General features: G+C 42.3%; 2 protein-coding genes, 1 long non-coding RNA gene and 1 other non-coding gene across 19 annotated transcripts; 2 read left to right on the top strand and 2 right to left on the bottom strand.

The window, feature by feature from the left end:
* The first annotated feature begins 354 nt into the window (after positions 1 to 354).
* On the top strand, positions 355 to 15,010 carry ttll6 (tubulin tyrosine ligase-like family, member 6). 3 transcript variants are annotated; one of them, XM_086016040.1, is made up of 19 exons: positions 355 to 473; positions 1,564 to 1,780; positions 3,492 to 3,635; positions 3,847 to 3,983; positions 4,422 to 4,547; positions 5,122 to 5,162; positions 5,245 to 5,363; positions 5,690 to 5,820; positions 5,902 to 6,058; positions 6,377 to 6,520; positions 7,305 to 7,390; positions 7,464 to 7,689; positions 8,673 to 8,851; positions 8,982 to 9,170; positions 10,387 to 10,528; positions 11,406 to 11,612; positions 11,678 to 11,746; positions 13,095 to 13,212; positions 13,818 to 15,010. In XM_086016040.1, the coding sequence occupies exons 5-19, from the start codon at positions 4,423 to 4,425 to the stop codon at positions 13,991 to 13,993; spliced, it is 2,109 nt and encodes a 702-aa protein (XP_085872166.1). In that variant the 5' UTR covers positions 355 to 473; positions 1,564 to 1,780; positions 3,492 to 3,635; positions 3,847 to 3,983; position 4,422; the 3' UTR covers positions 13,994 to 15,010. The 3 variants fall into 3 exon arrangements, with proteins under 3 accessions (XP_085872166.1, XP_085872167.1, XP_085872165.1); XM_086016041.1 differs by having other exon boundaries at positions 356 to 473; positions 1,559 to 1,780; positions 11,681 to 11,746; XM_086016039.1 differs by having other exon boundaries at positions 356 to 473; positions 1,559 to 1,780.
* On the bottom strand, positions 694 to 766 carry trnar-acg (transfer RNA arginine (anticodon ACG)). The gene has a single exon. It is a non-coding gene; the product is annotated as a tRNA-Arg (tRNA).
* LOC147129454 (uncharacterized) lies at positions 2,498 to 9,700 on the bottom strand. 9 transcript variants are annotated; one of them, XR_015082441.1, is made up of 7 exons: positions 8,998 to 9,700; positions 8,686 to 8,905; positions 8,447 to 8,602; positions 7,609 to 7,717; positions 7,441 to 7,518; positions 5,944 to 6,020; positions 4,770 to 5,854 (listed from the first exon to the last, which is right to left on the bottom strand). It is a non-coding gene; the product is annotated as an uncharacterized LOC147129454 (long non-coding RNA). The 9 variants fall into 9 exon arrangements; XR_015082443.1 differs by having other exon boundaries at positions 9,037 to 9,700; XR_015082437.1 differs by having other exon boundaries at positions 7,596 to 7,717; positions 8,686 to 9,700.
* A 375-nt stretch (positions 15,011 to 15,385) lies between the features above and the next one.
* LOC147129452 (homeobox protein Hox-B6b-like) lies at positions 15,386 to 21,003 on the top strand. Of its 6 annotated transcripts, XM_086016047.1 has the most exons (4): positions 15,386 to 15,770; positions 16,718 to 16,810; positions 17,016 to 17,421; positions 18,290 to 18,893. In XM_086016047.1, exons 2-4 carry the CDS (start codon positions 16,808 to 16,810, stop codon positions 18,550 to 18,552), a joined length of 672 nt encoding a protein of 223 aa, XP_085872173.1. In that variant the 5' UTR covers positions 15,386 to 15,770; positions 16,718 to 16,807; the 3' UTR covers positions 18,553 to 18,893. The 6 variants fall into 6 exon arrangements, with proteins under 6 accessions (XP_085872173.1, XP_085872168.1, XP_085872171.1 ...); XM_086016042.1 differs by lacking the exon at positions 16,718 to 16,810 and having other exon boundaries at positions 15,386 to 15,684; XM_086016045.1 differs by lacking the exons at positions 16,718 to 16,810; positions 17,016 to 17,421; positions 18,290 to 18,893 and adding exons at positions 19,422 to 19,991; positions 20,057 to 21,003 and having other exon boundaries at positions 15,652 to 15,770.
* Positions 21,004 to 22,387: the final 1,384 nt, after the last annotated feature.

Raw genomic sequence — 22,387 nt, 5'->3', positions numbered from 1 at the left:
TCATTACGAAATGAAGGTTCAAAAATTACGTAGATTACACAGTGCAAAATACCCCAAGCAAGAGTGACTTTTTAGATCAGTCGGTTTATTGTCACAGATTCAAATTAATATAAACACAACATATGGAAATTATAAAAATGTTTTATTCATATATTATATAATGGTGCATTAACGTATAAATGTTTGTATTTACAGTAGTTTATTTTTAAACATCGAGTGAATATAACTAATCAAGCCACTGAGGGAGTGAGTGCATGCTAATTTTACCATGTGGACATTCGTGACATCCTAACCACACAGTACTCTAAATGTTTTTTTTATAAATTTGACCCGGAAGAAAAACCTCACAATGCACTTGTAGCTAGGCAGTGAAAAAAAAAGTTGCGGGTGGTCTGAAAGTTTCAAATGTAGCACTAAAAGTGCTAAATTGGCATCAACGGAACCTCGGAATTTACAAGAGAAAACACTACCAGGTATAATTTATTATGGAAAAAACGGCCTCAAAAGAAAGGGACATCTTTGTGTCCTGTTGTGCTCACAAGCACAGTATTTCCATTCATTTCATTATTAAATGTGTCTAGTGTCGTAGCCAGCAGCTAAAGTGAACTCTAACCATTACGTCATAGGACCGTCTCGCCAGATAAGATGACGTTCGAAGTCCATTTGTGTAATGAATTACAGGACAAAAAACATCGAGCTAGCCAGGAGTCGAACCTAGAATCTTCTGATCCGTAGTCAGACGCGTTATCCATTGCGCCACTAGCCCGTTGTGATCTACCCCGACATGTAACCAACTTTATAGACAAAACATTTCTTCTGCCACTAGAGGGCGACAAATTCATCCTTTGCACAGTACAATGTTTCTATTTTTACTGTACACGATATAAAATATACTCTGATGTATTTGTATTGCCGGTTACTCTAAAAATATATGCAGCCGATTACGTTTAATTTCGTAATAGTGCTTTTACTGCTTTTTAATTTACTTATATGTAATTTGTTTCTTTACTTATCACCTCATTCATTAAAAAATATACGACGGAGTGTATTTTTTATTCTTTTTTTATTTTAATGTAATTCATTTGATTGTTTTAGATCTATTATTAATTGGGTATAAGTTACACGGAGTATCAGTATACATTTAATTTCAGATTTTTATTGTAGTTGCATCTCATTTAAATGTAAACCACTCATCTATTCAATTTTAGGAGTCTAAGTAATACGTACCTGGCAGTCCATTGAGTTAATTAAAGCATTAGTGTCATACCTTTCGAGAAAACTATTTTATTTGCAATATTGTAAAAATGGTCTAAATATAAAAAATATTAAATAGGTTTTAATACGGTAGCTCAAATGTTTTTCAAATCAATAACATAACAAATAAAATAGCATAAAAAATGTACTTTGTAGAACATTTCACGATACATTTTTAATATGAGGATTGAATAAGAATCAATATTTGTCATCATATACTACATTTTTTGGGCGTTTTCTTATAAAATATCTTAAAGTGAAAGCAGGAATAAAGTCATAATCATCTCGCTCTCATTTCCATAAGGCCAGTTGTGACCAGCGACCAATCAGCGAGGAGCAAGCAACACTCAATGAGAGTCGAGAAGGCCAGCGTCTCCGTGTTGCTGATTGGCTACCAGCAGAAGCGGCAATGTGAGCGTGAAACTCGAGTGACTTCTTTTCGTGTGAGTGTCAAGAACAGCGACGCCGAAGCCGAAATACCCCAACGGAGCAGCTGCTTGTCGGGAAACACACTCCACACGAGCAGGTTGGTGACGTTTAAAGCTCTTTTCAAGCTAGCGTGCTAACTCTTTCCCAGCAGCGCAGTCCCAAAAGTCAAAACGGTCTCCATGGGGATGTAGTAGCATTTGGTTGCCATGGCAGTATGACAGTAAGGCGTAAACTGGTGGAGGTTTAACCTATTTTTACTCTCGCAAAGTTTACAACCTCAATAAAAAGAATATATGCGTGTGAAGTAGTTAATCTTGTGGTGTTTTTAGCTAACAAGTGTTGGTAATGATTATCCGTCAAGTGCAGTTTGCCAAGGATATTCAGTTTCATGTTTTTTTCCCACAGAGGTCTAATACACAGTTTAAAAAAATGCATTTGCCTATCCAACATGGCAGTTGTAATAGTATCAAACTGAGGCTAATCGAGGACGTTCCCTTGAAATGAAACCACATGAAAATGCAGTAATCAAATAAAAACGTAAACGGAGGCAACTGGGCAATTTATTGGTCATCAAAGCGGTTTCTTCAGTTCTAAATCTTAGCCTAGGCGTTCCCCTATTTGTCTGTAGTACTTTACTGTTGTCTGTGCTTATGATCTTATCTGCTCTGTCTTTTGAGGGTTCTGACAATCAGTAATGCCAACTGAGTACTTAAGTTGCTTGATTTTCTTAGACTAAAACGCGTTTTCCCTCTAAACGACAACTAAGGTTTATTTATAGAGAGTTTAAAAACAACTACAGCTAGAACAAAGTATTATACATAAATAAAATTGAGCATAAAACCCAAGACATTTGGACATAAACAATACAACCGTAGCAAGTTAAAAACCAATGACAGGGTATTGACTTGCTCTGTCAGAGGAACTCTGGTCCTCGAGGGCCGCTTTCCTGCGTATTTTAGATGTCTCCTTCCTCCGACACACCTGATTCAAATGATCTTCGGAAGCCCGATAACGATCGTGATCATTCACCTAAAAAAAAATAGTGAGCGCTCCCAGTACCACCATAATGACCATCATTAAAATGCAGTCCTTATTCATAAAAGTATTCATAAAAAAAACATGATTGCAAGTCTCTGTAACATTATGCAAAATGTGAACATCAACACTGTACCTAAATAACGGGAAATTGAACAAAAAAATTAAATCCAACTGAATTTACAACTACCACTAGTGGTGCTAATACCACACTTTGAGAATCACTGCATTAAATTAATCCAGCCAATGTGTGATGAAGGTATGGATAACTTTCAAAAAATGCTGCTGTGTAAGAAAAGGTAGCAAATAATTTTCACAGCCACAAAACCACACAGTCTGCCTGCATAGCTGCAAGAGTGCATTGTGATTTACAAAATTTATCTATTACGGTTAAATAGTTCACCAACGACAGTTAAAAGTAAACTCGTAATATGTAGACACCACTATGTATATCTGATCATATCTACAGTATATTATACTGTAGATCAGGTCAGGGTCACTTGAAATTGTAACTATATTTTATTAATAGAGAAGAAGAAAATAAACACACTGGTTAGTTTTAATAATTTAACACTTACAAATTTAGGAGCTGAAATATATATGAGCGACTGACTTGCATCTTTGCGAGAAATATAAAGTGCAAATCTTGTCTTTCATTCTTATCCTGCATGTTATGAATAAATGTTGAATAACTTTGTAGCCTCTGTCATCTCTCCATCAAGTGTGCAGCAATCAGTTGTTGTTTTTTTCCTGACACTCTAATTGCTCAACAGATCCCAGCGATGCTCATCTTGCCCGAGCTTGCCATGACAACATGACGCCTGCTTCCATTTCTCCTAGAGACCGCGGCTCAGGGCTTCTTCATCTTGACGCAATTTGGTATCCCCTCTTGCGTCGGCTCGGCCAGGCAGGCGAAGGCGAGTGACTGAGAAACACACGCAGGTCACTTGGATGCTGTAAGACATGAGAAATACAGCAGACTGTAGATTTAATTTAATAATAAAAAAAAAAGTTCTCATTTTAGTTCAATGTAAAATTCAAATGTATTATTTATCTAGCTGAGCATTAAAGGTGAAACGGTAACACAAATCCCGCCGTGTAACCAAAGCCGCAAATGTCATCATGCAGGCTGACTGGGCCCAGAGTGGCGCTGAGGATTATCCACATCATTGGATCCCAACACTGACACCCATCACCTCGACCTGGCCCATTTTGTACCTGTGATGCTCCCCAAAGCCCCGCCTAGCCTCCATAAATGATTCACAGTAAGAACACCCGTCTGGACATGTATCGTTAACACCACAGTGGGGTCCTTTTTGGACTCCAAATTACAATTCATTCGTCACACTACACTCTGAATTAAATCTAGCCTCCATGATATTGTTTCTACTTTTTAGCAGTTTTAATGTGCACAACTATGTACACACTAACAAGATTCAATATGAACAGTCAAGAGAGCTATTAATTTGACAATGTTTATTATTATGTTTGTGTAACTGCACTACATAATTCTGAGAGCTTGTTTCAATATGTTTGCTACCTTACTTGGCTAAATGAGATTTTCAGTAATAGATATTGTTCAATGAATGCACATTATGCCTAAATGAATACTGTAACCCTCTTGAGAGTGTCACGTTCAAAACAAATCAGGCTCTCATATCCCGGCATTTATATAGTCTAATTTGTCACATTTGTGTGTTCAGGATGACTCTGCCACATGGAGACGAACAGCAGAATGAAAGAGAAGCAGTAAACATCACCCAAACCCAAAGCACGCCTGATTGCATACCGACATATGTTCAAAAGAGGCGGAGGAGGTCCAAGAGGAGGTAATAGATCTCCTTACCTGATGTGCCCTGCATTTGGAAACTACTCAAAGCGCTTGGCAGTTTCACATTTTCTGTTACAGCTTCAAAATTCTACACACAACACCCCATAATGAAGAAAAAAGTCTGGGGAATTTGAAATACGTAGTTTAATGACAAAAATAAACTATGAAATCACATGAATGAACGAATTTTGGAGTAACGTTATTCATAAAATGTGGAAAAAGTGAAGCACTGTGTACATTCGGTATGAGCTGTATACCCTAAACGAAACTAACTACACTACAGGTGAAAACTAAAGTAGCCTAGATACAGAGCCCTTTTTAAAAAGTAGATTATTTTGGGGGAATTTGATTTTTTTTTAAAGTCCTATTTTCAAAAAAGTTATACATTTCTGAATGAAGACATATTTTTGGCAAAAGTTGTATATTTTAACTCAAAAGTGGTATATTTCTGAATAAAAATTATTTCAAGACAAGTTCTATATTTAAGAAAAGTTAACTGTGAATACATTCTGGATGCGTTGTGCCTGTTGTTGTCGCCTTGTCGCCACGTGTGTTTTCTTTCTCCCTTGCAGATATGTGTGGGTTAACTTGACCAACTGCAAGTATGAAAGCGGTAAGAATTAGAAAACATCACATTGACAAGTGAACACATCTTTTATACGCACTCAAACATGTGTTTGTATTTTGAACAACAGTGCGGCGCGCCGCTCGTCGCTACGGCCTGAAAGTGGCCGCGGACGGAGATGACTGGACCTTGATGTGGTCCGACTGCTCCGTGTCTCTGGAGAGGGTCAAGTCCATGAAGCAGTACCAGGTAGTCTCGCCTGAAAAGTTCTTAAGGACTTAAGTCAAAATCCACAATAGGCTCCGAGCGATTGAACCATGAAATTAGCCTTCATTTTTTGCTACGTCTTTGAGATGACATCCATACTGCTAAAAGAGCTTTGCGCCCATCCCAGCTGACTTTGCGGCGTGCACCCTGGACTGGTTGCAAGCCCATCGCAACTTCTCGGAATGTATTTCATTCGTTCATTCATCACCGTTTCTGATGGAATTATAGCATCTACAGCAGTTGCAGTCGTCCTCCATCCTTGTAGTCCAGAGAAAGAAACCTTCAAATGTGTGTTTGCTGCATTCCAGATGATCAATCATTTCCCCGGGATGATCGAGATCTGCCGCAAAGACACTCTGGCCAGGAACTTGAACCGCATGTTGAAGCTCTTCCCGAAAGACTACAACATCTTTCCCAGGACGTGGTGTCTTCCCGCAGAGTGTGTTTCCTTGTTATCTACCCCCAAAAAACACCTCAAGTATTTCCCCCCGACCCACCCCCCTTTCATTATCTTTTGTAGCTACTGCGACTTCCAGGCGTACACGCGCGTCAGAAGGCATACCACTTTCATCTGTAAGCCAGACTCGGGCTCTCAGGGGCGGGGCATCTTCATCACAAGGTCCAGTCGAGACATTCAGCCTGGAGAACACATGACCTGTCAGCTCTATATCACCAGGGTGGGTGCCGGACACGTGTATTCTCATGCTCACAACGGCACACAATGCCCATTTTAAATGAATGTGAAAATACCAAGACAAAGTCCAGCCTGCCCCTGTGAAAATTTAGACCGCGCCAGACATGCGCTGCTTACGAAAATAGAGCACCAGGTCCAAATCAAGTGGATTTTTCAAACGTTTTAGACAAGCAAGTCCTGACTCCTCAAATTGTTCACTTGAATCTGACGGGAGTCCAGTCATCTGATTCAAGTCTCTTACCTCTGCAACACACACTTGTACGTGTACACATCCTCAAATTGTAAAATGTCTTGAATTCAGCCTTTAATCATGGACGGCTACAAGTTCGACTTGCGTATCTACGTGCTGGTGACGTCATGTGACCCGCTCAGGATCTTCCTGTTCAAGGAGGGGCTTGCCCGCTTCTGCACCACCAAGTACATGGAACCAGCCCTCAGCAACATGGTGAGGACACAAGTTCTTAACTAGATCACAAAGTCCACTATTAAAGCAGCACTGAGCAAGAATTCGACTTTAATCAATTGATTTCACAACTCTTTTGATGAAACATTGACTTACAAGTAGTTCAATGGGACTTTTGTCATGCCCTAGGGGGGGGGTCTGTATCATTTTTACTGGCACTAAGCAACTTTGAGGAGGATGGGAGCAACCCTGGCACACAAAAAAAAATACAAATGTCCTGAATTGCTTTTACGGCATACTCACTTCCTCCTTTCGCTATAAGGAACTCGAACGTCTACACGCTATTACTGGTGTCAGAAGCCCCAAAACAACCAAAAAAACAAAAGTATTGTTTGAACAAAATTGGATTCATTACCTCATCGCTATTCATCTTTCACACAGCCACTGGATAGAAATGTAATTCAGTCCAACTTGCAGGCCAGCGTGAGCTCAGGATTTCACGATACTACGCGCGCATGGGAAATGTGGTTGACTTTTGTTAAAACACTACCTCTTTTGTCCACATAGCGCCGCCATAATCAACAAAAACTGACATGACACAGTGTTTCTTTAATTGATCACAGCTTTTGGTATCACAGCATTGCAGTCGTGTGTTCCAAAAATTGTATTTGTTTATTCCCAATCCCAACAGTTTATTCCAATACGGGCGAGCAGGCCAACTCCACGCAAGGATGTCGGAGCTCAGATTCAAACGAAGAACCTTATAATCTTAAGTCAGCCCTGTTAACCCGTATGTGGTTTGGTAACCTCCAATTTCTCTGATTAGGACGAAGTGTGCATGCACCTGACCAACTACGCCATCAACAAACACAAGGAAAACTTCATCCATGACAACCACTCTGGCAGCAAACGGTGCGCTGCCATTGAAACATGACACAAAAACAAGCAAGAAAAAATCTCACCGGTCCGCTTCTGGTTCCTCCAGGAAGCTTTCGACGCTCATCCGGCAGCTGGAGGCGGCGCGCGCAGACCCGGCGAAGCTGTGGGGCGACATCGAGGACATGATCATCAAGACTCTGATCGCCGTGCAGCCCATCCTCAAGCACAACTACCATACGTGTTTCCCCCACCACGCCGCCGCGAGCGCCTGCTTCGAGATCCTCGGCTTCGACGTCCTGCTGGATCAGCGCTTGCGGCCCTGGCTGCTCGAAGTACCGCCAACCCCTCTACACTTGAAAACTACAACAAAAAAAGGCGGCCAGCAAGTTAAATTCCCATGTTGGAAATATTTGACCTTATATACACTCATGGACAAATTTGTTGGTACGCCACCGTTAATGAAAAAAATTGCCACAGTGGTCACAGGAATGACTTGAAATGAACCAATGAAAATCAGCCATTGCTTTTGAAGTGTGGTTCAAGAGAATTATTTAAAAAAAATATGAAACAGGCCTTGAGAAATAGGATGAAAAGATTGAAAATAACTTGACCACAGGGACATGTTTAACTAAGATGTGTCCTCTAATTCGAATCATAGATGTCTTCAGACTTGTAATCAGTCAGTTGGCCTATTTAAAAGGTGACAAGTAGTCACTGTGCTGTTTGGTGACATGGTGTGTACCACACTAAACACGGACCAGAGGATGCGAAGTAGAGAGTTGTCTCAGTAGATTAGATTAAAAATTAGAGACTAGTGTGTTAAAGGTAAAGGTTTTAAGAACGTCTACAAGCATCTTGATGTTCCTGTGACTACACTTGAGTTTATTATTAAAAAAAAATAAGATTGTCAGGACTATAGCCAACCTCGCCGGACGTGGCCGCGTCATTGGTTAATTTTCATAAAATTTATTATGACTTTTGTCAGAGTCAATTTATTTCAGTTTTTTCTTGACTTAACAGAGGGGTACCAACAATTTTCTCCACGTACGTACGTGCGCCCGAGTTACAAATATGCTGAAGTCGCCTCACCTCACTTGTATTCTTGATGCAACTCTTGATGTTTCAAAATGTTCCAAACCAGGATTTCACCAAATCTATGAGCTGTCAGACGTTTCTATTTGGTGAAATTCAGCGCGGTTCTTGCGCGGTCCCGTCTAAAAGTGCTAACGTGCTCCCTCCGCTTGGCTGGATGACGACAAGCATAAACAACAATGAACCACCGAATAGCGCGAGCTAATTCGTGCTGTGTTGACAGGTGAACCACTCGCCGAGTTTCACCACCGACTCGCCGCTGGACCGCGAGGTGAAGGACGCTCTGCTGCTGGACACGCTGCTGCTCATCAACCTGAACGCCTGCAACAGGAGCAGGATCATCAAGGAGGAGCGCAGGCGCTCCAAGGAACGTCTCCAGGAGAACCGGTCCCGAGCGGCAAGGTTAAACTCGCCTCACATGCCCGTGTTTTGTTTTGTGCTCCGAGGCCACACGTGCTGAATAAAAATATAAACACATTTGTTATGATCACATTTTTCATAGTTTATAGCGCTTTGTGTTTTGATCTCGAAGATCCGAGGAGCTGCACCAGTGCCAGGCGGCCTCGGCCAAGCAGACAGAGACGTACGAGAGTAAACATCTGGGAGGCTTCAGGAGGATCTTTCCCAGGGAGGGAGGGGACAAGTACGACAAGTTTTTCATCCAGGGAAGCTCACTGGTGCAGACCACGGAAGCTTCCAGAGCCCGACAGGAGTGTGCCAGGTACCTCTGACCTGAGAAATCGCCGCCTGCCTGCCTGTTGGGTTTGGTCATATGGCCATCAAATCTCAGATTTTTCCCCCCTTCCCACATAGAAAAAGCAATGAAATAATTTAGAACAAAATGTTAGATTAGTTCCTCTTGTGGGATTGTTTTATTTCCACTGTTCCCCAACATCCCATTTTCCAATTTATTTTGTATTAATCTCTCATTAAATATATTTTTAATTGATTTATTGTAAGTAATATAATCAAAGATTAAGGAAAGAAACTTTCTTAACTCTACTTTCAATGTTCTAAAATATTTTTTAAAATAGTTAATTAAGTATAGTTAAATTAATCATATCGATTAAGAAAATGTAATTGAACACTACTACACAAATGGTTAATTAAAGAGGAAGTCAACCCAAACATATTTTTTTCAAGAATATGTTCTATGTAGGCCCACTGTAAAAGGTATTTAAAAGGTTTCATCCTCATGTTTTGTTTTTTTTGTTGAAATTTTGAATTTTTTATTTTTTATTATTATGCTTGAAGTAGAGGTCAACCCTAACATATATTTTTTTAAGAATCTGTTGTATGTAGGTTGTATGCAGTCCCACTAGTTAAAACAAGGCATTCTGATACATACTATGTTTGTGGAATAAGAGTTAATCCACCCGTTTTTTGCCATCTGAGGGGGCGGCCATTTTGTCACTTCTGTCAACTGAAAATGACATCACAGTTCAGACAACAGGTGAGCCGTGATTGGTCGTTACCTGAGCCCTGAGTACTTGTGATGTCATTTTCAGTCGACAGAAGTGAGAAAATGGCCGCCCCCAGAGATGGCTAAAAACCGGAGGATTTACTCTTATTCCACAAACATAATATGTATTAGAATGCCTTGTTTTAAATAGTGGGACTGCATACAGCCTACATACAACAGATTCTTAAAAAATATGTTAAGGTTCAATTACTCTTTAAGCATAATGATAAAGAAAAAATAAATTAAAAAATTTCAAATTAAAATAAAACATGAGGATGAAACCTTTTAAATGATTGTTATTTATAAAATATTGTTGCTACATACTTTAAGTATGATTAAATTCATTAAATATTCAAAATTACAATGAATTATTGCATTATTAAAATCGCACTGACTAATTTGTTAATTAAGCACAATTAATGATAAAACAAAAATATAAACGATCACTAAATGATCACTTGCCCTCCATGTATAGGCAACTACTACAGGAGCTACGCGACAGGCAGAGACCCGTGACCGTCGCCCGGCATCGGGACTGTCAGGGCGAAACGGCAGGGGAGCGCCCCAAGCATCCCAAACCTCGACCGGCACCACGCAGACCCCCCGCCACCTACCCGGTGAGACTCTGAAGCCACCGCGAGAGGGCGTCCGCACGCTCTTTTGTCCCAGGATGAATTGGTGGCCTCCTCTTTGACCCCACTGGCAACATTCAAATGAGCCAGATGATGCTTGCACATTTTTAGTGCCGCCGCATGCAAATGTACGGAGCCCCACACATGACAATTGGGGGTGGGGGGAAATTAATTTTGACCACACTACAGCTATAACATGCGCAAAAAAAGATAATGTGAGGCCATGAAGCTCTAATTTGGAATATTATTATCATTCCTGGAGTGCACCTTCTTTAGAAATGGTAAGTTAAGTTGAGTTTTTAATGAAGGTGTGCTCCATTTGTTTACCCGGATGATCAAGTTGTTCATTGGGAATGATATTAAATTCACAAATTAGTAGTACGTGCAAACGTTGTAGGAATTTCCTGGCCACAAATTTGTATTTCGCATGCAAGTTACGCCTCTTTTGTCGCCTTAAATTTGAAATTTTTTGGCCACCATTTAGTATTTCGTTTAAGTATACTAATTTAGAGACCACAAATTAGTATTTAGTGCGCACATTATACCTATAAAATTTGTATTTTTTATGCACGTTATACCTTTTTCATGTCCAAAATTAGCATATTCTGGCCACAAATTAGTATTTGGTGCACACATTAGACTTATGTCATGGCCAAAAATAACATTTTATGGCCACAATTTAGTGTTTGTAGTCACAATTAGTATTTTGTTGGAACAAATCAAACATTTTCAAAATCTAAAAATCTATTTTGTGGCTACAATTTTTTTCCAGGTCACTATAAACGACGTCGTTCTACGGTGGTTATTGCGAATACACGTGCAGCTCAATCCATAAAAACAAATGTGTTTTTCCTTCCTCAAGCCTCCGGCTGCAGTCCAAAACTGTGAGGTGGACGAGGAGAATGATGAAGAGGAGGAAGACGAGCGGGCCAAGGCGCTGATCCAGAAGAAGAAGCTGCTGCTGGACTTGGGCCTGGTCCAGCACATCCGCCAGCTGCTGCCGCTGGAGGGCCGCGACGCCGACGCCCCACGCCAGCAAGGGCCGTCGGCCGCGAAGCAGCCTTTAACGGTGACTTGCTTGGCTGTCAACGCCTCGGCAAAACGTAAACGTTGACTAACCTTGACTTTTCGCAGCAGCTGAACACTTTGACGCCGCTTTCCGAAAAGACCAAGGCGTCGCCCTGCGTTCTGGCATCCAGGCAGGTATGTGTCTGACAAAAAAAGAAACAAAAACAAGAAAAAGATGGTTCCTTATTTTCATTTAAATGCATGGGATAAAAAAAAAAAAGCCAGACCATTCTGTGCATGCTCACACTCACACACATATTGTTTTAAGTCAGTGAAATAAAAATAAAACATTGATTATAGTATATCCTTTTTTTTTGTGCATCTTCACACACACACACAGTCACTGAAACCTTTAATAGGCTGTAATTTAAAAAAAATCACCTTTATATAAAGTCCATAAAAGGTCCTTAATAAATATATTTTTTGTATTATGTAGCTACTGTTACATTAAATGTTTTCAATAACATATATGTGCATACAATGAACAGTTTGACAATGTGTGTGTCATTTTTCATAAAAAAAAAAAAAAAACAGCTCCTTTGAGATTTTGTGTGTTTTTAGAATCTCATGGCAGGCCCACAGGCCGAAGGTTCCCCACACCCTCATAAATCTGGGTTATAGCGCCACCTGCGGTTTAGGCGTAGCCTTTGGAGCTTGCCAATGTTTTGCTTTATTTGAGCAGAGGGTTTTCTGATCATGGAGGAGGGGGGAGTTAGTATTTAGAAAAATGTGTGCTTGCATGTGCAAGATTTATGCTCTCAACTCAAGTGGAACTTTAAATTGATGTTTTCCTTTTTAAGAACATAATAATTTCACAGATGTTTCTTGGCTTGGATCACATGTTTTTATATGACTGATCCACCAGCCGATACAAAAAAATGCATTTTTTTTTTCTTTGCATTTCATATTTCCCTTGGGCTGTTCTATTAAAAAGCTATCGTTTTTTACACCAACTGGTCGAGATGTCACTTGCAAGGAAATTTAAAGCTTAAAAATTTGGGGAACATTGGATTTATTGTATTTTTGTACTATTTAATGGCCGTTTTTTTCTCCAGTGCATGGCAATATTGCAGAAAATGTGAAGTATTACCATACTTTCTATACCTTCATGTCATTTGCGTGATCTTGAACAACACACCTGTATTTGAATTCGATAATAACAACAATGTTATCATTCCTTGAAAAACATTCAACATTCCCTTTTTTGCTTACAGTGGTACCTTTTCATTAATATTATTTTATCATTATTATGTTTTTCTTTGTCTTGTGAGCCAAATGGGAAAAAAATGTTTGAACTAAGGAACTGTAATGCCCTCATGTGGGCAAGGAGAGCCCCGAGTCTTCATTGCACTTTCAACTGTTTATCAAGCAGGACAAACAGTCATGCACACAAATACAAAATGAGAACACTCGCAAGGAGCGCCTTTGTATTTTATACTTTTATCTGCTTCTGATTCCAAAGTGTGTTCTATTGTCCCCCAAGAGCTCGCTGAGGCCTCCGAGCACCATCAAGAATTTTCACACCACACTCGAGACAGAAGGCCGCCACAAAGTAGAAGACAAAGGATGGACCAAGAATGCTGTGAGGGTCCCCGGAACAGGTGAGGACCTGGATTTTTTTTTAATGAATTTTGATTCATGCTGCAGTGACGTCACAGGAAATTGCCTACACTGAGGAATATTCAGAGTATGTAAAAAGTATGCACACTGTTTGATACTTGTGTAAAAAAATATATTTTCAATTCCTGAGTGCAGACTCATGTTTTGAAATAGTAAAAGTGAAAAGTTGTCAGGAAAACAACACTAACAAAAAAAAAAAACTTTCATGGCAACAAACGTCGACTAAATTTTCAGTTGGGTAATTCTGACGATTTTTTTTGTTTCCTTTTTTTTGAAAATTGTTTTCCCTGCATTTCACAACAAAACAATAAAGAGTTTACAGAATGAATTGTCCCTTGTATTTGTATTGTCCCCCAACTTAAAGATCTTATTTTGAAAAACTCAGCAAATTGTTTTGATGCAAACAAATTAACATTGTTGCATAAAAGTCAATAATTTATATAGTTGTTCCAACTTAAATAACTACTCCACCCCTTCCCAAAAAATGCAAACATTTTTGTTTTGTTTTTTTTACCGTGAAATACTCATGTGAATACAAAAAAATATTCAAGTACAGTAACAAAGTATCTCCGTGCTGTTATTGCAGGCCCACGCTTGCCAAACGTCAGGATTCCTGGGACGGGGGTCCCGAAAGGACGAAGCCCCCGCGCACACCGCGACCCTGCGGACCTGCAGGGCCTCCTGGTCACCTCCGCGCGCCCCCCTTTGCTCCGGAGACCTCGCCTCGCCCGATGGCCCCCCCAGTACGGCGAAGGACCCTGAAAACGGATAGGGGGCGGGGGGTTGTCGTTGCACCAGAGACCCAACACAATGTCATAATTTCCAGCAAAGTGAAAATTCACTTCAAGGAGATTTTATTTATTTATTTATTTTTTTCTGTGCCAATTTAAACACAAACAGACCTCCTCAGGGCATAAACGTCTCACTGGGACTAAATTCATATTTCATTCAAATGAATCACGGTCGTCATTGCAGGAATTGGACTTTAAATGGCCTTTATTTGATAAACAACAACAAAAATGAATTAAATGGGACATTGTCGTCATCATAAAGCTATTTTTTAATTCAGATGTCGTTTTATATTTCAAGCAATTTCCTACTCATGTATCATATTGCATTTTTTTTTACCGTGACCTTTTTTTATTAAATGAAAATGCACGTGGAAGCATTTTGTCAAAGGCCATAAAACTTTACAACGTTTGTCAGCTGCTTTGTTTGCGCTCCGAAAACAAAAACACGACAAATTGGCAACAACAACACAAGCTTTTTGGTGGTTCAAAATTGTATTTTAGTATGTTAGAAAATAAACGTAAGAACGGCTAAATCAGGTTGAAACGAAATCGGCTCTGTGCAAGGCATTAAGATTGTGTTTATATTTTTATTCAACAATTTAAAAGGGAACGAAAAAAGTAAGGATTTTGCTCAGCGTGAAAATTAATTGGGCATTTTTTAATGAGATGTGACATAACGATAATTATAATTGCACCTGAATTTATTAACATGTCGTTGCATATTTGACGTCCTTTTTTGCAAACATTTTATGATATTTATTTATTTATTTATTAGAGTTTTTAAGAGGCGCCTTAAAACGAAAAGCGACACAAAGGTGGAATGTGTGTCAGGAATTTATGGTTTTATTGCGTGTGTAAATTCCGGAAATCCTCTTTCATGCCGGCCTGCGGCTGGAAAAGACATTTAACGCAAATGAGAAGTCCAAAATATTAAGAATTATGAAAAGAACATTTTTTTACAGGATGTAGAGGGGAATTAAATGTGAATCCAAGCAGGGGGAAAACCGTATAGCATGAAACGTCATTATTTAAACGGGAGGGGGGGTGGGGGGGGATGAAATTTGGGAATGATTTAAGACGAAACGAGAAGACAAATGTTCTTTATTGGCCTTTATGTACGAATTCGCGACAGATTATAAGGGTTTAATAGGATTTGGGATTAAATAAATTTACATTTTGGTTTTTTTTTTTATTATTATTTTTGTACTATATTTGACTTATTTGTTCAAAATAAAATCTCCACGTCTTCTGCAGAAATGCCGGAATAAAACAAAAGTGAGTCTTTTATATCTTCATTCTGCATTTGAGTATTATTTCCGGGCTTGGAAGATGCTCAAAATGGCGCACAATAAAGGGCTGCACTTTATGAAAATTTACAACTTTGCCGTTGCAAGTTTTACGACTTGTGCGGCTCGGGGATTGGCTGCTGGGGGTCATGTGCGTGGCCACAATGACAACTTCTTGTTCCCCAACAGCTCCTCGTGCAGCTGCCTCTTGCTTCTTATACAATCGCGAGCTTATAGGAGCCACTTTTTCTTTCCTTTTTCTTTTGCGTGCACTAGTGGGACTAAAATGGGCCAAAACTCGGAAGGATTCGGGCCCGGAAGTGGACTGTGTGTTTTATACGGAGGATACGTGAGGTGTCATGGCGGCCTGCGCAAGGTGGGATTCGACTGGACCTTCTCGGGAAAAGTGGACCCGCGTGTTGGGGGGCACACGGTGGCACGGCTGATGGATGTGGCACTGAGGTAAGGCATGTGTGTGGCTTATTGTTTTGTTGCTCTGTGCATGCTGCGGTGCATGTCAAAAAGCGGGGATTGTGTTGATACGCGCGTGCACGCGCGGCCTGAGGGGCTGCAGGTGAGGCGAGCACGCGCTGGTCCGTTTTGTTGATGAGGTTTGAGGTTGGAGACTTTAAAAATGTTTTGCTGTAAAAGGTGGTTGCTACGTGTGTTGCGTTCAAAAGGAATCGGAAAATAAACAACTTTGAGGAAGCTTTATTGTCGATTGTGTGTTGTAGAAATCAATCGAATAAATAGTTCTCTTAAAATGCACAGGATGAAATATAGAGGGTAACATGTGGAGTTGTAAAGTAAAACTCTAAACAACCCGAACGTGTTGATTGAGGACAATAAATCTTCTGGACTTATTAAAACAATAACAAATATTAACATAAATATGAGCCTTGATTGTTGTCGTTCTGCAGTCGCCATCTTGGCTGCTGAGGCCTGCACAGTAAATTCACATGAAATATTGCTTTAACGAAATGTGTTATTGTTTTATTATTTTTAATGCTGCCTCGTTATAATCGTCTTTGTTGTGATACTAAATATTCCACACGACTCAATGGGTGTATGGTGCATTCGAGATTTGCATTTTTGCTTGGGAAAAAATATGTCTGCATGCACGATGAATTGAAGTGTAAACATCATAATATTCATTTAAGGAAGCAATTGATGATCATTGAAGCAATCTGGCCTCATTGATCAAGGGAAAGAAAAACATCCCAACAATCATGTCGTCTCTAATGATGTCATTGATCGGCGTGCCTGTTAAAGACGTGATTGGGATGATTGGCGTGATGAGCGATGATTTGACGCCGATGATTTGGACGGAATTTTGGGAGTTCAACGCGTGATGATGACGACGTCCTATACGCTAACGACGGTGCGTTTTCCACGCACTCCATTTGGAGGCACCCAGGACCCGGTGCGCGCAACAAGAGCCCCCCCACGGGCGCAGCCGTGCACGCGCGGACGCCGGTGATTGGCCAGAGGTGGATCAGATGGTACGTTTCCCCTCTGTGTTCAGTGGCACCTCACAACCACCCCCCCTCCTCTCAGCAAAAGGCAAATCTCCGATAAAGTAATGGCAAAAGCACTTGGACTATAAAAGACAACAAATCATTTTCCTCCGGAGTGCGCCCCGTTGTCCACCCAATGAGTTCCTATTTTGTCAACTCAACTTTCCCCGTGTCTCTGCCGGGAGGACAGGACTCTCTCCTGGGCCAGATCCCCCTCTACACGTCGGGATACAGCGACCCGCTGAGGCACTACTCCGGCGCGGCCACCTATGGGGGCGCCGCCGCCGCCGCCGCCGCCGTGCAGGACAAGGTCTACCCGGCCTCCTACTACCAGCAGACGGCCATCTACGGTCGGGCCGCCGGCGGGGCTCCGTGCGACTTCAACCCGGCGGGGGGCTTCTATAAGGACGCCGAGGGCTCGTGCGCCTTCTCCGGCCGCGACGACGCGCCGCCGCCGCCGCCGCTCTTTGGAGCTCAGGAGCACGCGCAGCGCAAAGGCGAGTGCGTGGGGGAGCAGGGCGCGGGAATGAGCGTGGACGACAAGTCCTCCGCGCTCATCTACCCGTGGATGCAGAGGATGAACGCCTGCTCGGTCGGTGAGTGGCACCCGCGCACGCACGCATCCACGCACACGCTCCCGCGCGTGTTTTGCTCCGTTCGGTACGTTAGCTATGCGGGCCAGGCTGCGCGCACACGGACACGGGCCTGCAAGAGCCAAACAAACAGTTGTCGTGGCTACTACAGCGCGAAAAGTTTTTTTTTTTTTTTTTTAAAGTAGCTGGAAGCGTGAAACGGCAACGCGTAAAAAATACTGTTCAATCTAGACTGCAACTCTGTTCATTAACATAAGACATAATGTACGATGTCTTTTTTTACATGCATGCAAAATCATCTATTTTTGAAAATAGAGACATAGAACGTGAGGGTTGGAGCCCAGGTTGATCTATAAGTGTGTGTGTGTGTGTGTTTATAAAATGGAAGCAGAAGCACCAGGCATGCGCACTAACACACATTTGCCTGATGTTGCATGCACGTAGAAATGTTTACATTTTATATAGTTTTGCCTCAGCATACCTGAGTGTTAAATGTTACTAATAGTGAGACGATTGGATTTTTTTTCTTGTTTTTCATGTTATAACAATTCGACATGCCTACTTTTGCCTTGCGTTGTTTTTCATTGGCTCAGTAAATTTCGCATGTAGATGAATAACGTATCGATCACCCTTTTAGTACTGGGTTATCTTTAACTCATTGTTTTTTTTTATCCATCCATCTATCCATCTATCTACCTATCTATCGAAAATTGAAAGATTAAATGAACAAATCCCTTACACGCGCGTCAATGCAAATGTTGCTGTTGCGGCACGACCAAAACGGCGAAAAGCGTAACCCAATCGTGTGCGTGCGCGCGTGTGTGTGTGCGCGTGTGTGTGCGCGTGCGTGTGTGTGTGTGCCTGCACGCAGGCCCGTTCGGCACCAGCGGTCGCAGGGGCCGCCAGACGTACACCCGCTACCAGACGCTGGAGCTGGAGAAGGAGTTCCACTTCAACCGCTACTTGACGCGCAGGCGCCGGATAGAGATCTCGCACGCGCTGTGCCTGACCGAAAGACAGATCAAAATCTGGTTCCAGAACCGCAGGATGAAGTGGAAGAAGGAGAACAAGCTACTCAACCCGCCAAAGACGCCCGAGGAGGAGGAGGAGGAACAGGCGGAGAAGAAGAGTTAAAAAAAAAAAAAAAAAAAGGACACTCAACGTGTACAAAATATGCTGTAGATATTATTCATGTGTGGCGTGCTATCTTCTAGAGCTGCTTTTAGACCTCTCTGTGTGCTCTGTCTTGATTTAGGGACTATGCAAACATGTACAGAAATTTGTAGTGCTTTTTGGACCATGTTATTCCCCGTATGTACGTCTTGTTGTATCCCTCCGTCCGTGCACGTGTTGTACTTGTTCTTCCAGCTTGTACATAAAATGTCAACTTTATTATCACAATGTCATTATTTATTGCTGTAACGTGTTTGATGCAATATTTTGTTCAGGAAAAATTGTACATAGAAAATAAAAGGCCTTTTGATGTATAACTGCACGACTGCTGGTGTTTTGTTTTGTTGTAAATATTAAATATGACAAAGCAACAGTGAAGATTGAAACAATCGAGGTGTAGCCGCAAAAGTGTCAAATCGGATGACGGATGACTCCGGAGGCCTCCGTGACAAGCTTCAGGGCGCTTCCCCATCCGGCCGCGAGATGGCGCCCTCGCCCCGCGCGGCCGCGCCGGTTTGCGCAGCGGGGAGGCACCATTGACTGGAGCCTAACGACCATTATTTCGTCATCATTTGTAAGCGGCGAGCATGAATTACCTCTTGAAGTCATCAGTGAGGATTTACGACTGGTCAACAAAGGCACGTGATTCCCGAGCGCGCTCCCATATTTGGCGGCATACCTGGCAAAGTACAGTAGGGCTTCATTGCTTATAATTCATGATTGCGTCCATAAATCGTGCAAGCACACAAGGATTATAGCGACAAAGATCTACAAATCGAGGCTTTAAAAAAGCAAGCAAATGAGCTCGTACTTTGTAAACTCGTTCTCAGGGCGCTACCCAAATGGCTCCGACTATCAGTTACTAAATTATGGGACTAACGGCGCAGTGAGCGGCTCCTTCAGAGACCCTGGCACCATGCACTCCGGGTCCTTCGGCTACAACTACAATGGCATGGACCTAACCGTGAACCGAGCCAACAGCGGCGGAGGCGCAGGCGGAGGAGGCGGCGGAGGCGGCGGCGGCCACTTCGGGGAGGACGCCCGGGGCTTCGGCTACCGCCAGACGCCCAACTGCTCGCTGTCGTCCCCGGAATCGGTGCAGCCTCAGCCGCCGTCGTGCGCCACCGCCGGCCGGGACCCGCGGGAGGTGAAAAGCCCCTCCCCGGCGTGCGAGCGGAGCGCGACCTCGGCGGCCAACAAAAGCGCCAACAACGGCGGATTCACGGACATCGACGACCCAGCCGCCGCAGCTGCCACCGACACCGAGGACCGCGGTTCGAGCTCGGGCGCCGCTCAACGGGCGCAGGAGCCCAGCCTCGCCACCTCGTCCGCCCCCGCCGCCAACGAGTGCCACGCGCCGCAGATCTTTCCCTGGATGAGGAAGCTGCACATCAGCCACGGTAAATAACCCTGCCAGCTGTTGCTCGAGTCAAATCGGAAGTCCAACTCTTATTTATCCTCGCAGATATGACCGGACCGGACGGCAAGCGCGCCCGGACCGCGTACACCCGCTACCAGACGCTGGAGCTGGAGAAGGAATTCCACTTCAACCGCTACCTGACGCGGCGGAGGCGGATAGAGATCGCACACGCTCTGTGTCTTTCCGAGAGACAGATCAAAATCTGGTTCCAGAACCGCAGGATGAAGTGGAAGAAGGACAATAAGCTGAAGAGCATGAGCCTGGTGACGGGCGCCAGCGCCTTCCACAACTGAGCCGAGACCGCCGTCCTCCGCCCCCGTCACGACCAACCTCTACAGCCGCTGCTATGGAGGTGAAAGCGTTCTAATAATATTCATAGTGATCATAATAATAATAATTAAAACGGAGGGGGGAAAAAAAAAAATACTTGTAACGCTTTGAAGCGCAGCACCTTGCAGCATGCTATTGTGATAGAAGACGAAAAAAGTATCCTGTGGTTCTTTTTAGTGGTAGCGTGTAGGTGTCATGTCATATTGATGTAAATATTCATATTTGTCTCTTGGACGTGAGCTCTTTATCGAAGTGGAGTGTTTTAAGAAAAAAAAAGTCAGAATAATAAGAAAAAATAAAGCTGCTGCCATTTGAATGTAAACATGGGCCCATTGACAAGGGTTGTTGTGCATACTCGGATTGTAGTGTGTGTGTGTGTGTGTGTGTGTGTGCGTGTGCGTGCGTGTGTGTGCGTGATGTCAACTTTGTTTTCTTCTCGCCAACAAGCTTTTTGTATGTGAACTCATAGCGCTTGGAAATAAAACTTTCTCTCTCATGCTTGACTTTTCTGACACTTTTTTTTTCTCCCCGTCTGCTCGTATTTTATCAGATAATATTGAAATCGAAGTTACTTACCTTGTGGTGGAAAGACGTTTCTGTGCGTGTGTTTTCCATGATTCTATATGGCGAGAAACATCCCCAAACGAGAAGCAGAGATTGTCTTATAAGCGAGTACAAGTAAAAAATCCCTCTTTGCAAAGATTGTAAAGGCCCTATATGACATACAACAGTCGCGGCAAAGTCACGTGAGCTCCATAAAGTTGCTTTTATGGTTTTGGGGAGTAGACAATGTTCAATATAATTCACGCGGGCTTGAATGAGAGTGACGGCTTAACGGCGTTCAGGGGACCGAGCGCGCACGGACGCTCATATATGTGGACTCGCAATGTTTCAATAAATGTATCGAGAGGGCTTGCGTTTTTATTGCCTTTTAATCGCATCTAATTCCATTTCACGTTACATCCTGCTTGCGACCACATTTTACGTCACTAAATAGCAATTATTTGACTTTTTATTTGACCGAAAACAATATTTTTACCTTTAAAAAAAAATCACTGCTTTGTTTTGCAGTGTAACAATTCTATTTTTTTTATTTTTGGTGGAGAACTTGAGGTTCTGCAGTGATTGATGCCCACCAGGCGAGTCACTGGGGGGGCCAAAGGTGGTGCACGGGCCGCAACCAAGGACGTGACACATATAGGCCTGTTTGTATATTTTCTCATTTCAAGAAAGAAAAGTTGAAAACTGAAAAAGTGGGCTCAACCCTCGACATTTTGCACATATTCATAACTATATTAAGTGGCAATTTGGCCTTCCTATAACGACTATTGCATATTGATAGGGCTAATGTGGAGCCGGATGTCATGGATTATTCATGACGGAGGGATCATCCGGGGGTCAGGAGACCAAACGTTCTATTATAAACAGCGAATTTTGGCAATCGCGTACAATTGCAGACAAAATTCATATTGACCGTTTCCATGCGATAATTAACTCATTTACTGCCATTGACATATTTATTACAGTCCAGCCATTCAAACCCAGGAACTTATTTATATATATGTATATATTTTTTTCAAACGTTAGGGTAAAATAGGGTATAGAAATGTCTTTAAGTGAATGAGTTAAAGATAATTTAATCCTATCAATGAGCTTCGAATGATTAATTAACACTGTTTTCATTATGATGAGGAAACAAGTGAAATATGTGCTTGGAGTTTGTTGATCATAAAAGAGAGGGAAGAGATGGTGTAATGAGGCCTGGCTGGCAGCAGAGGGCGCCTCAGACCGACTTGGAGGATGATGGATGTTTTTTTTTTTTTCCTGCTTCGGGTTCTTATCTTCCCCAGCAAAAGTGGGAGGAAAGGTGGTGTGGGGTCATGTAGGTCAGAGAAGCCGAGGCTTTCTTTTGTATTAACATTTGGATCCTTTTCTCTGCCCATGCAGAAGCAGAAAGAAATACTGGGTCAAAAATAACCCAGTTATGGGTAAAAAAGAGGCCAACTGCCACTTGGGTTGATTTGATTTTTTTTTTTTTGGGACAAA

This window comes from Filicampus tigris, chromosome 19 (assembly GCF_054856515.1).
Source record: "Filicampus tigris isolate MCC_2025a chromosome 19, RoL_Ftig_1.0, whole genome shotgun sequence".
Classification (NCBI taxonomy): Eukaryota; Metazoa; Chordata; class Actinopteri; order Syngnathiformes; family Syngnathidae; genus Filicampus; species Filicampus tigris.
The sequence above is the reverse complement of the archived record's forward strand: the minus strand, read 5'-3'. Positions and strand labels throughout refer to the sequence as shown.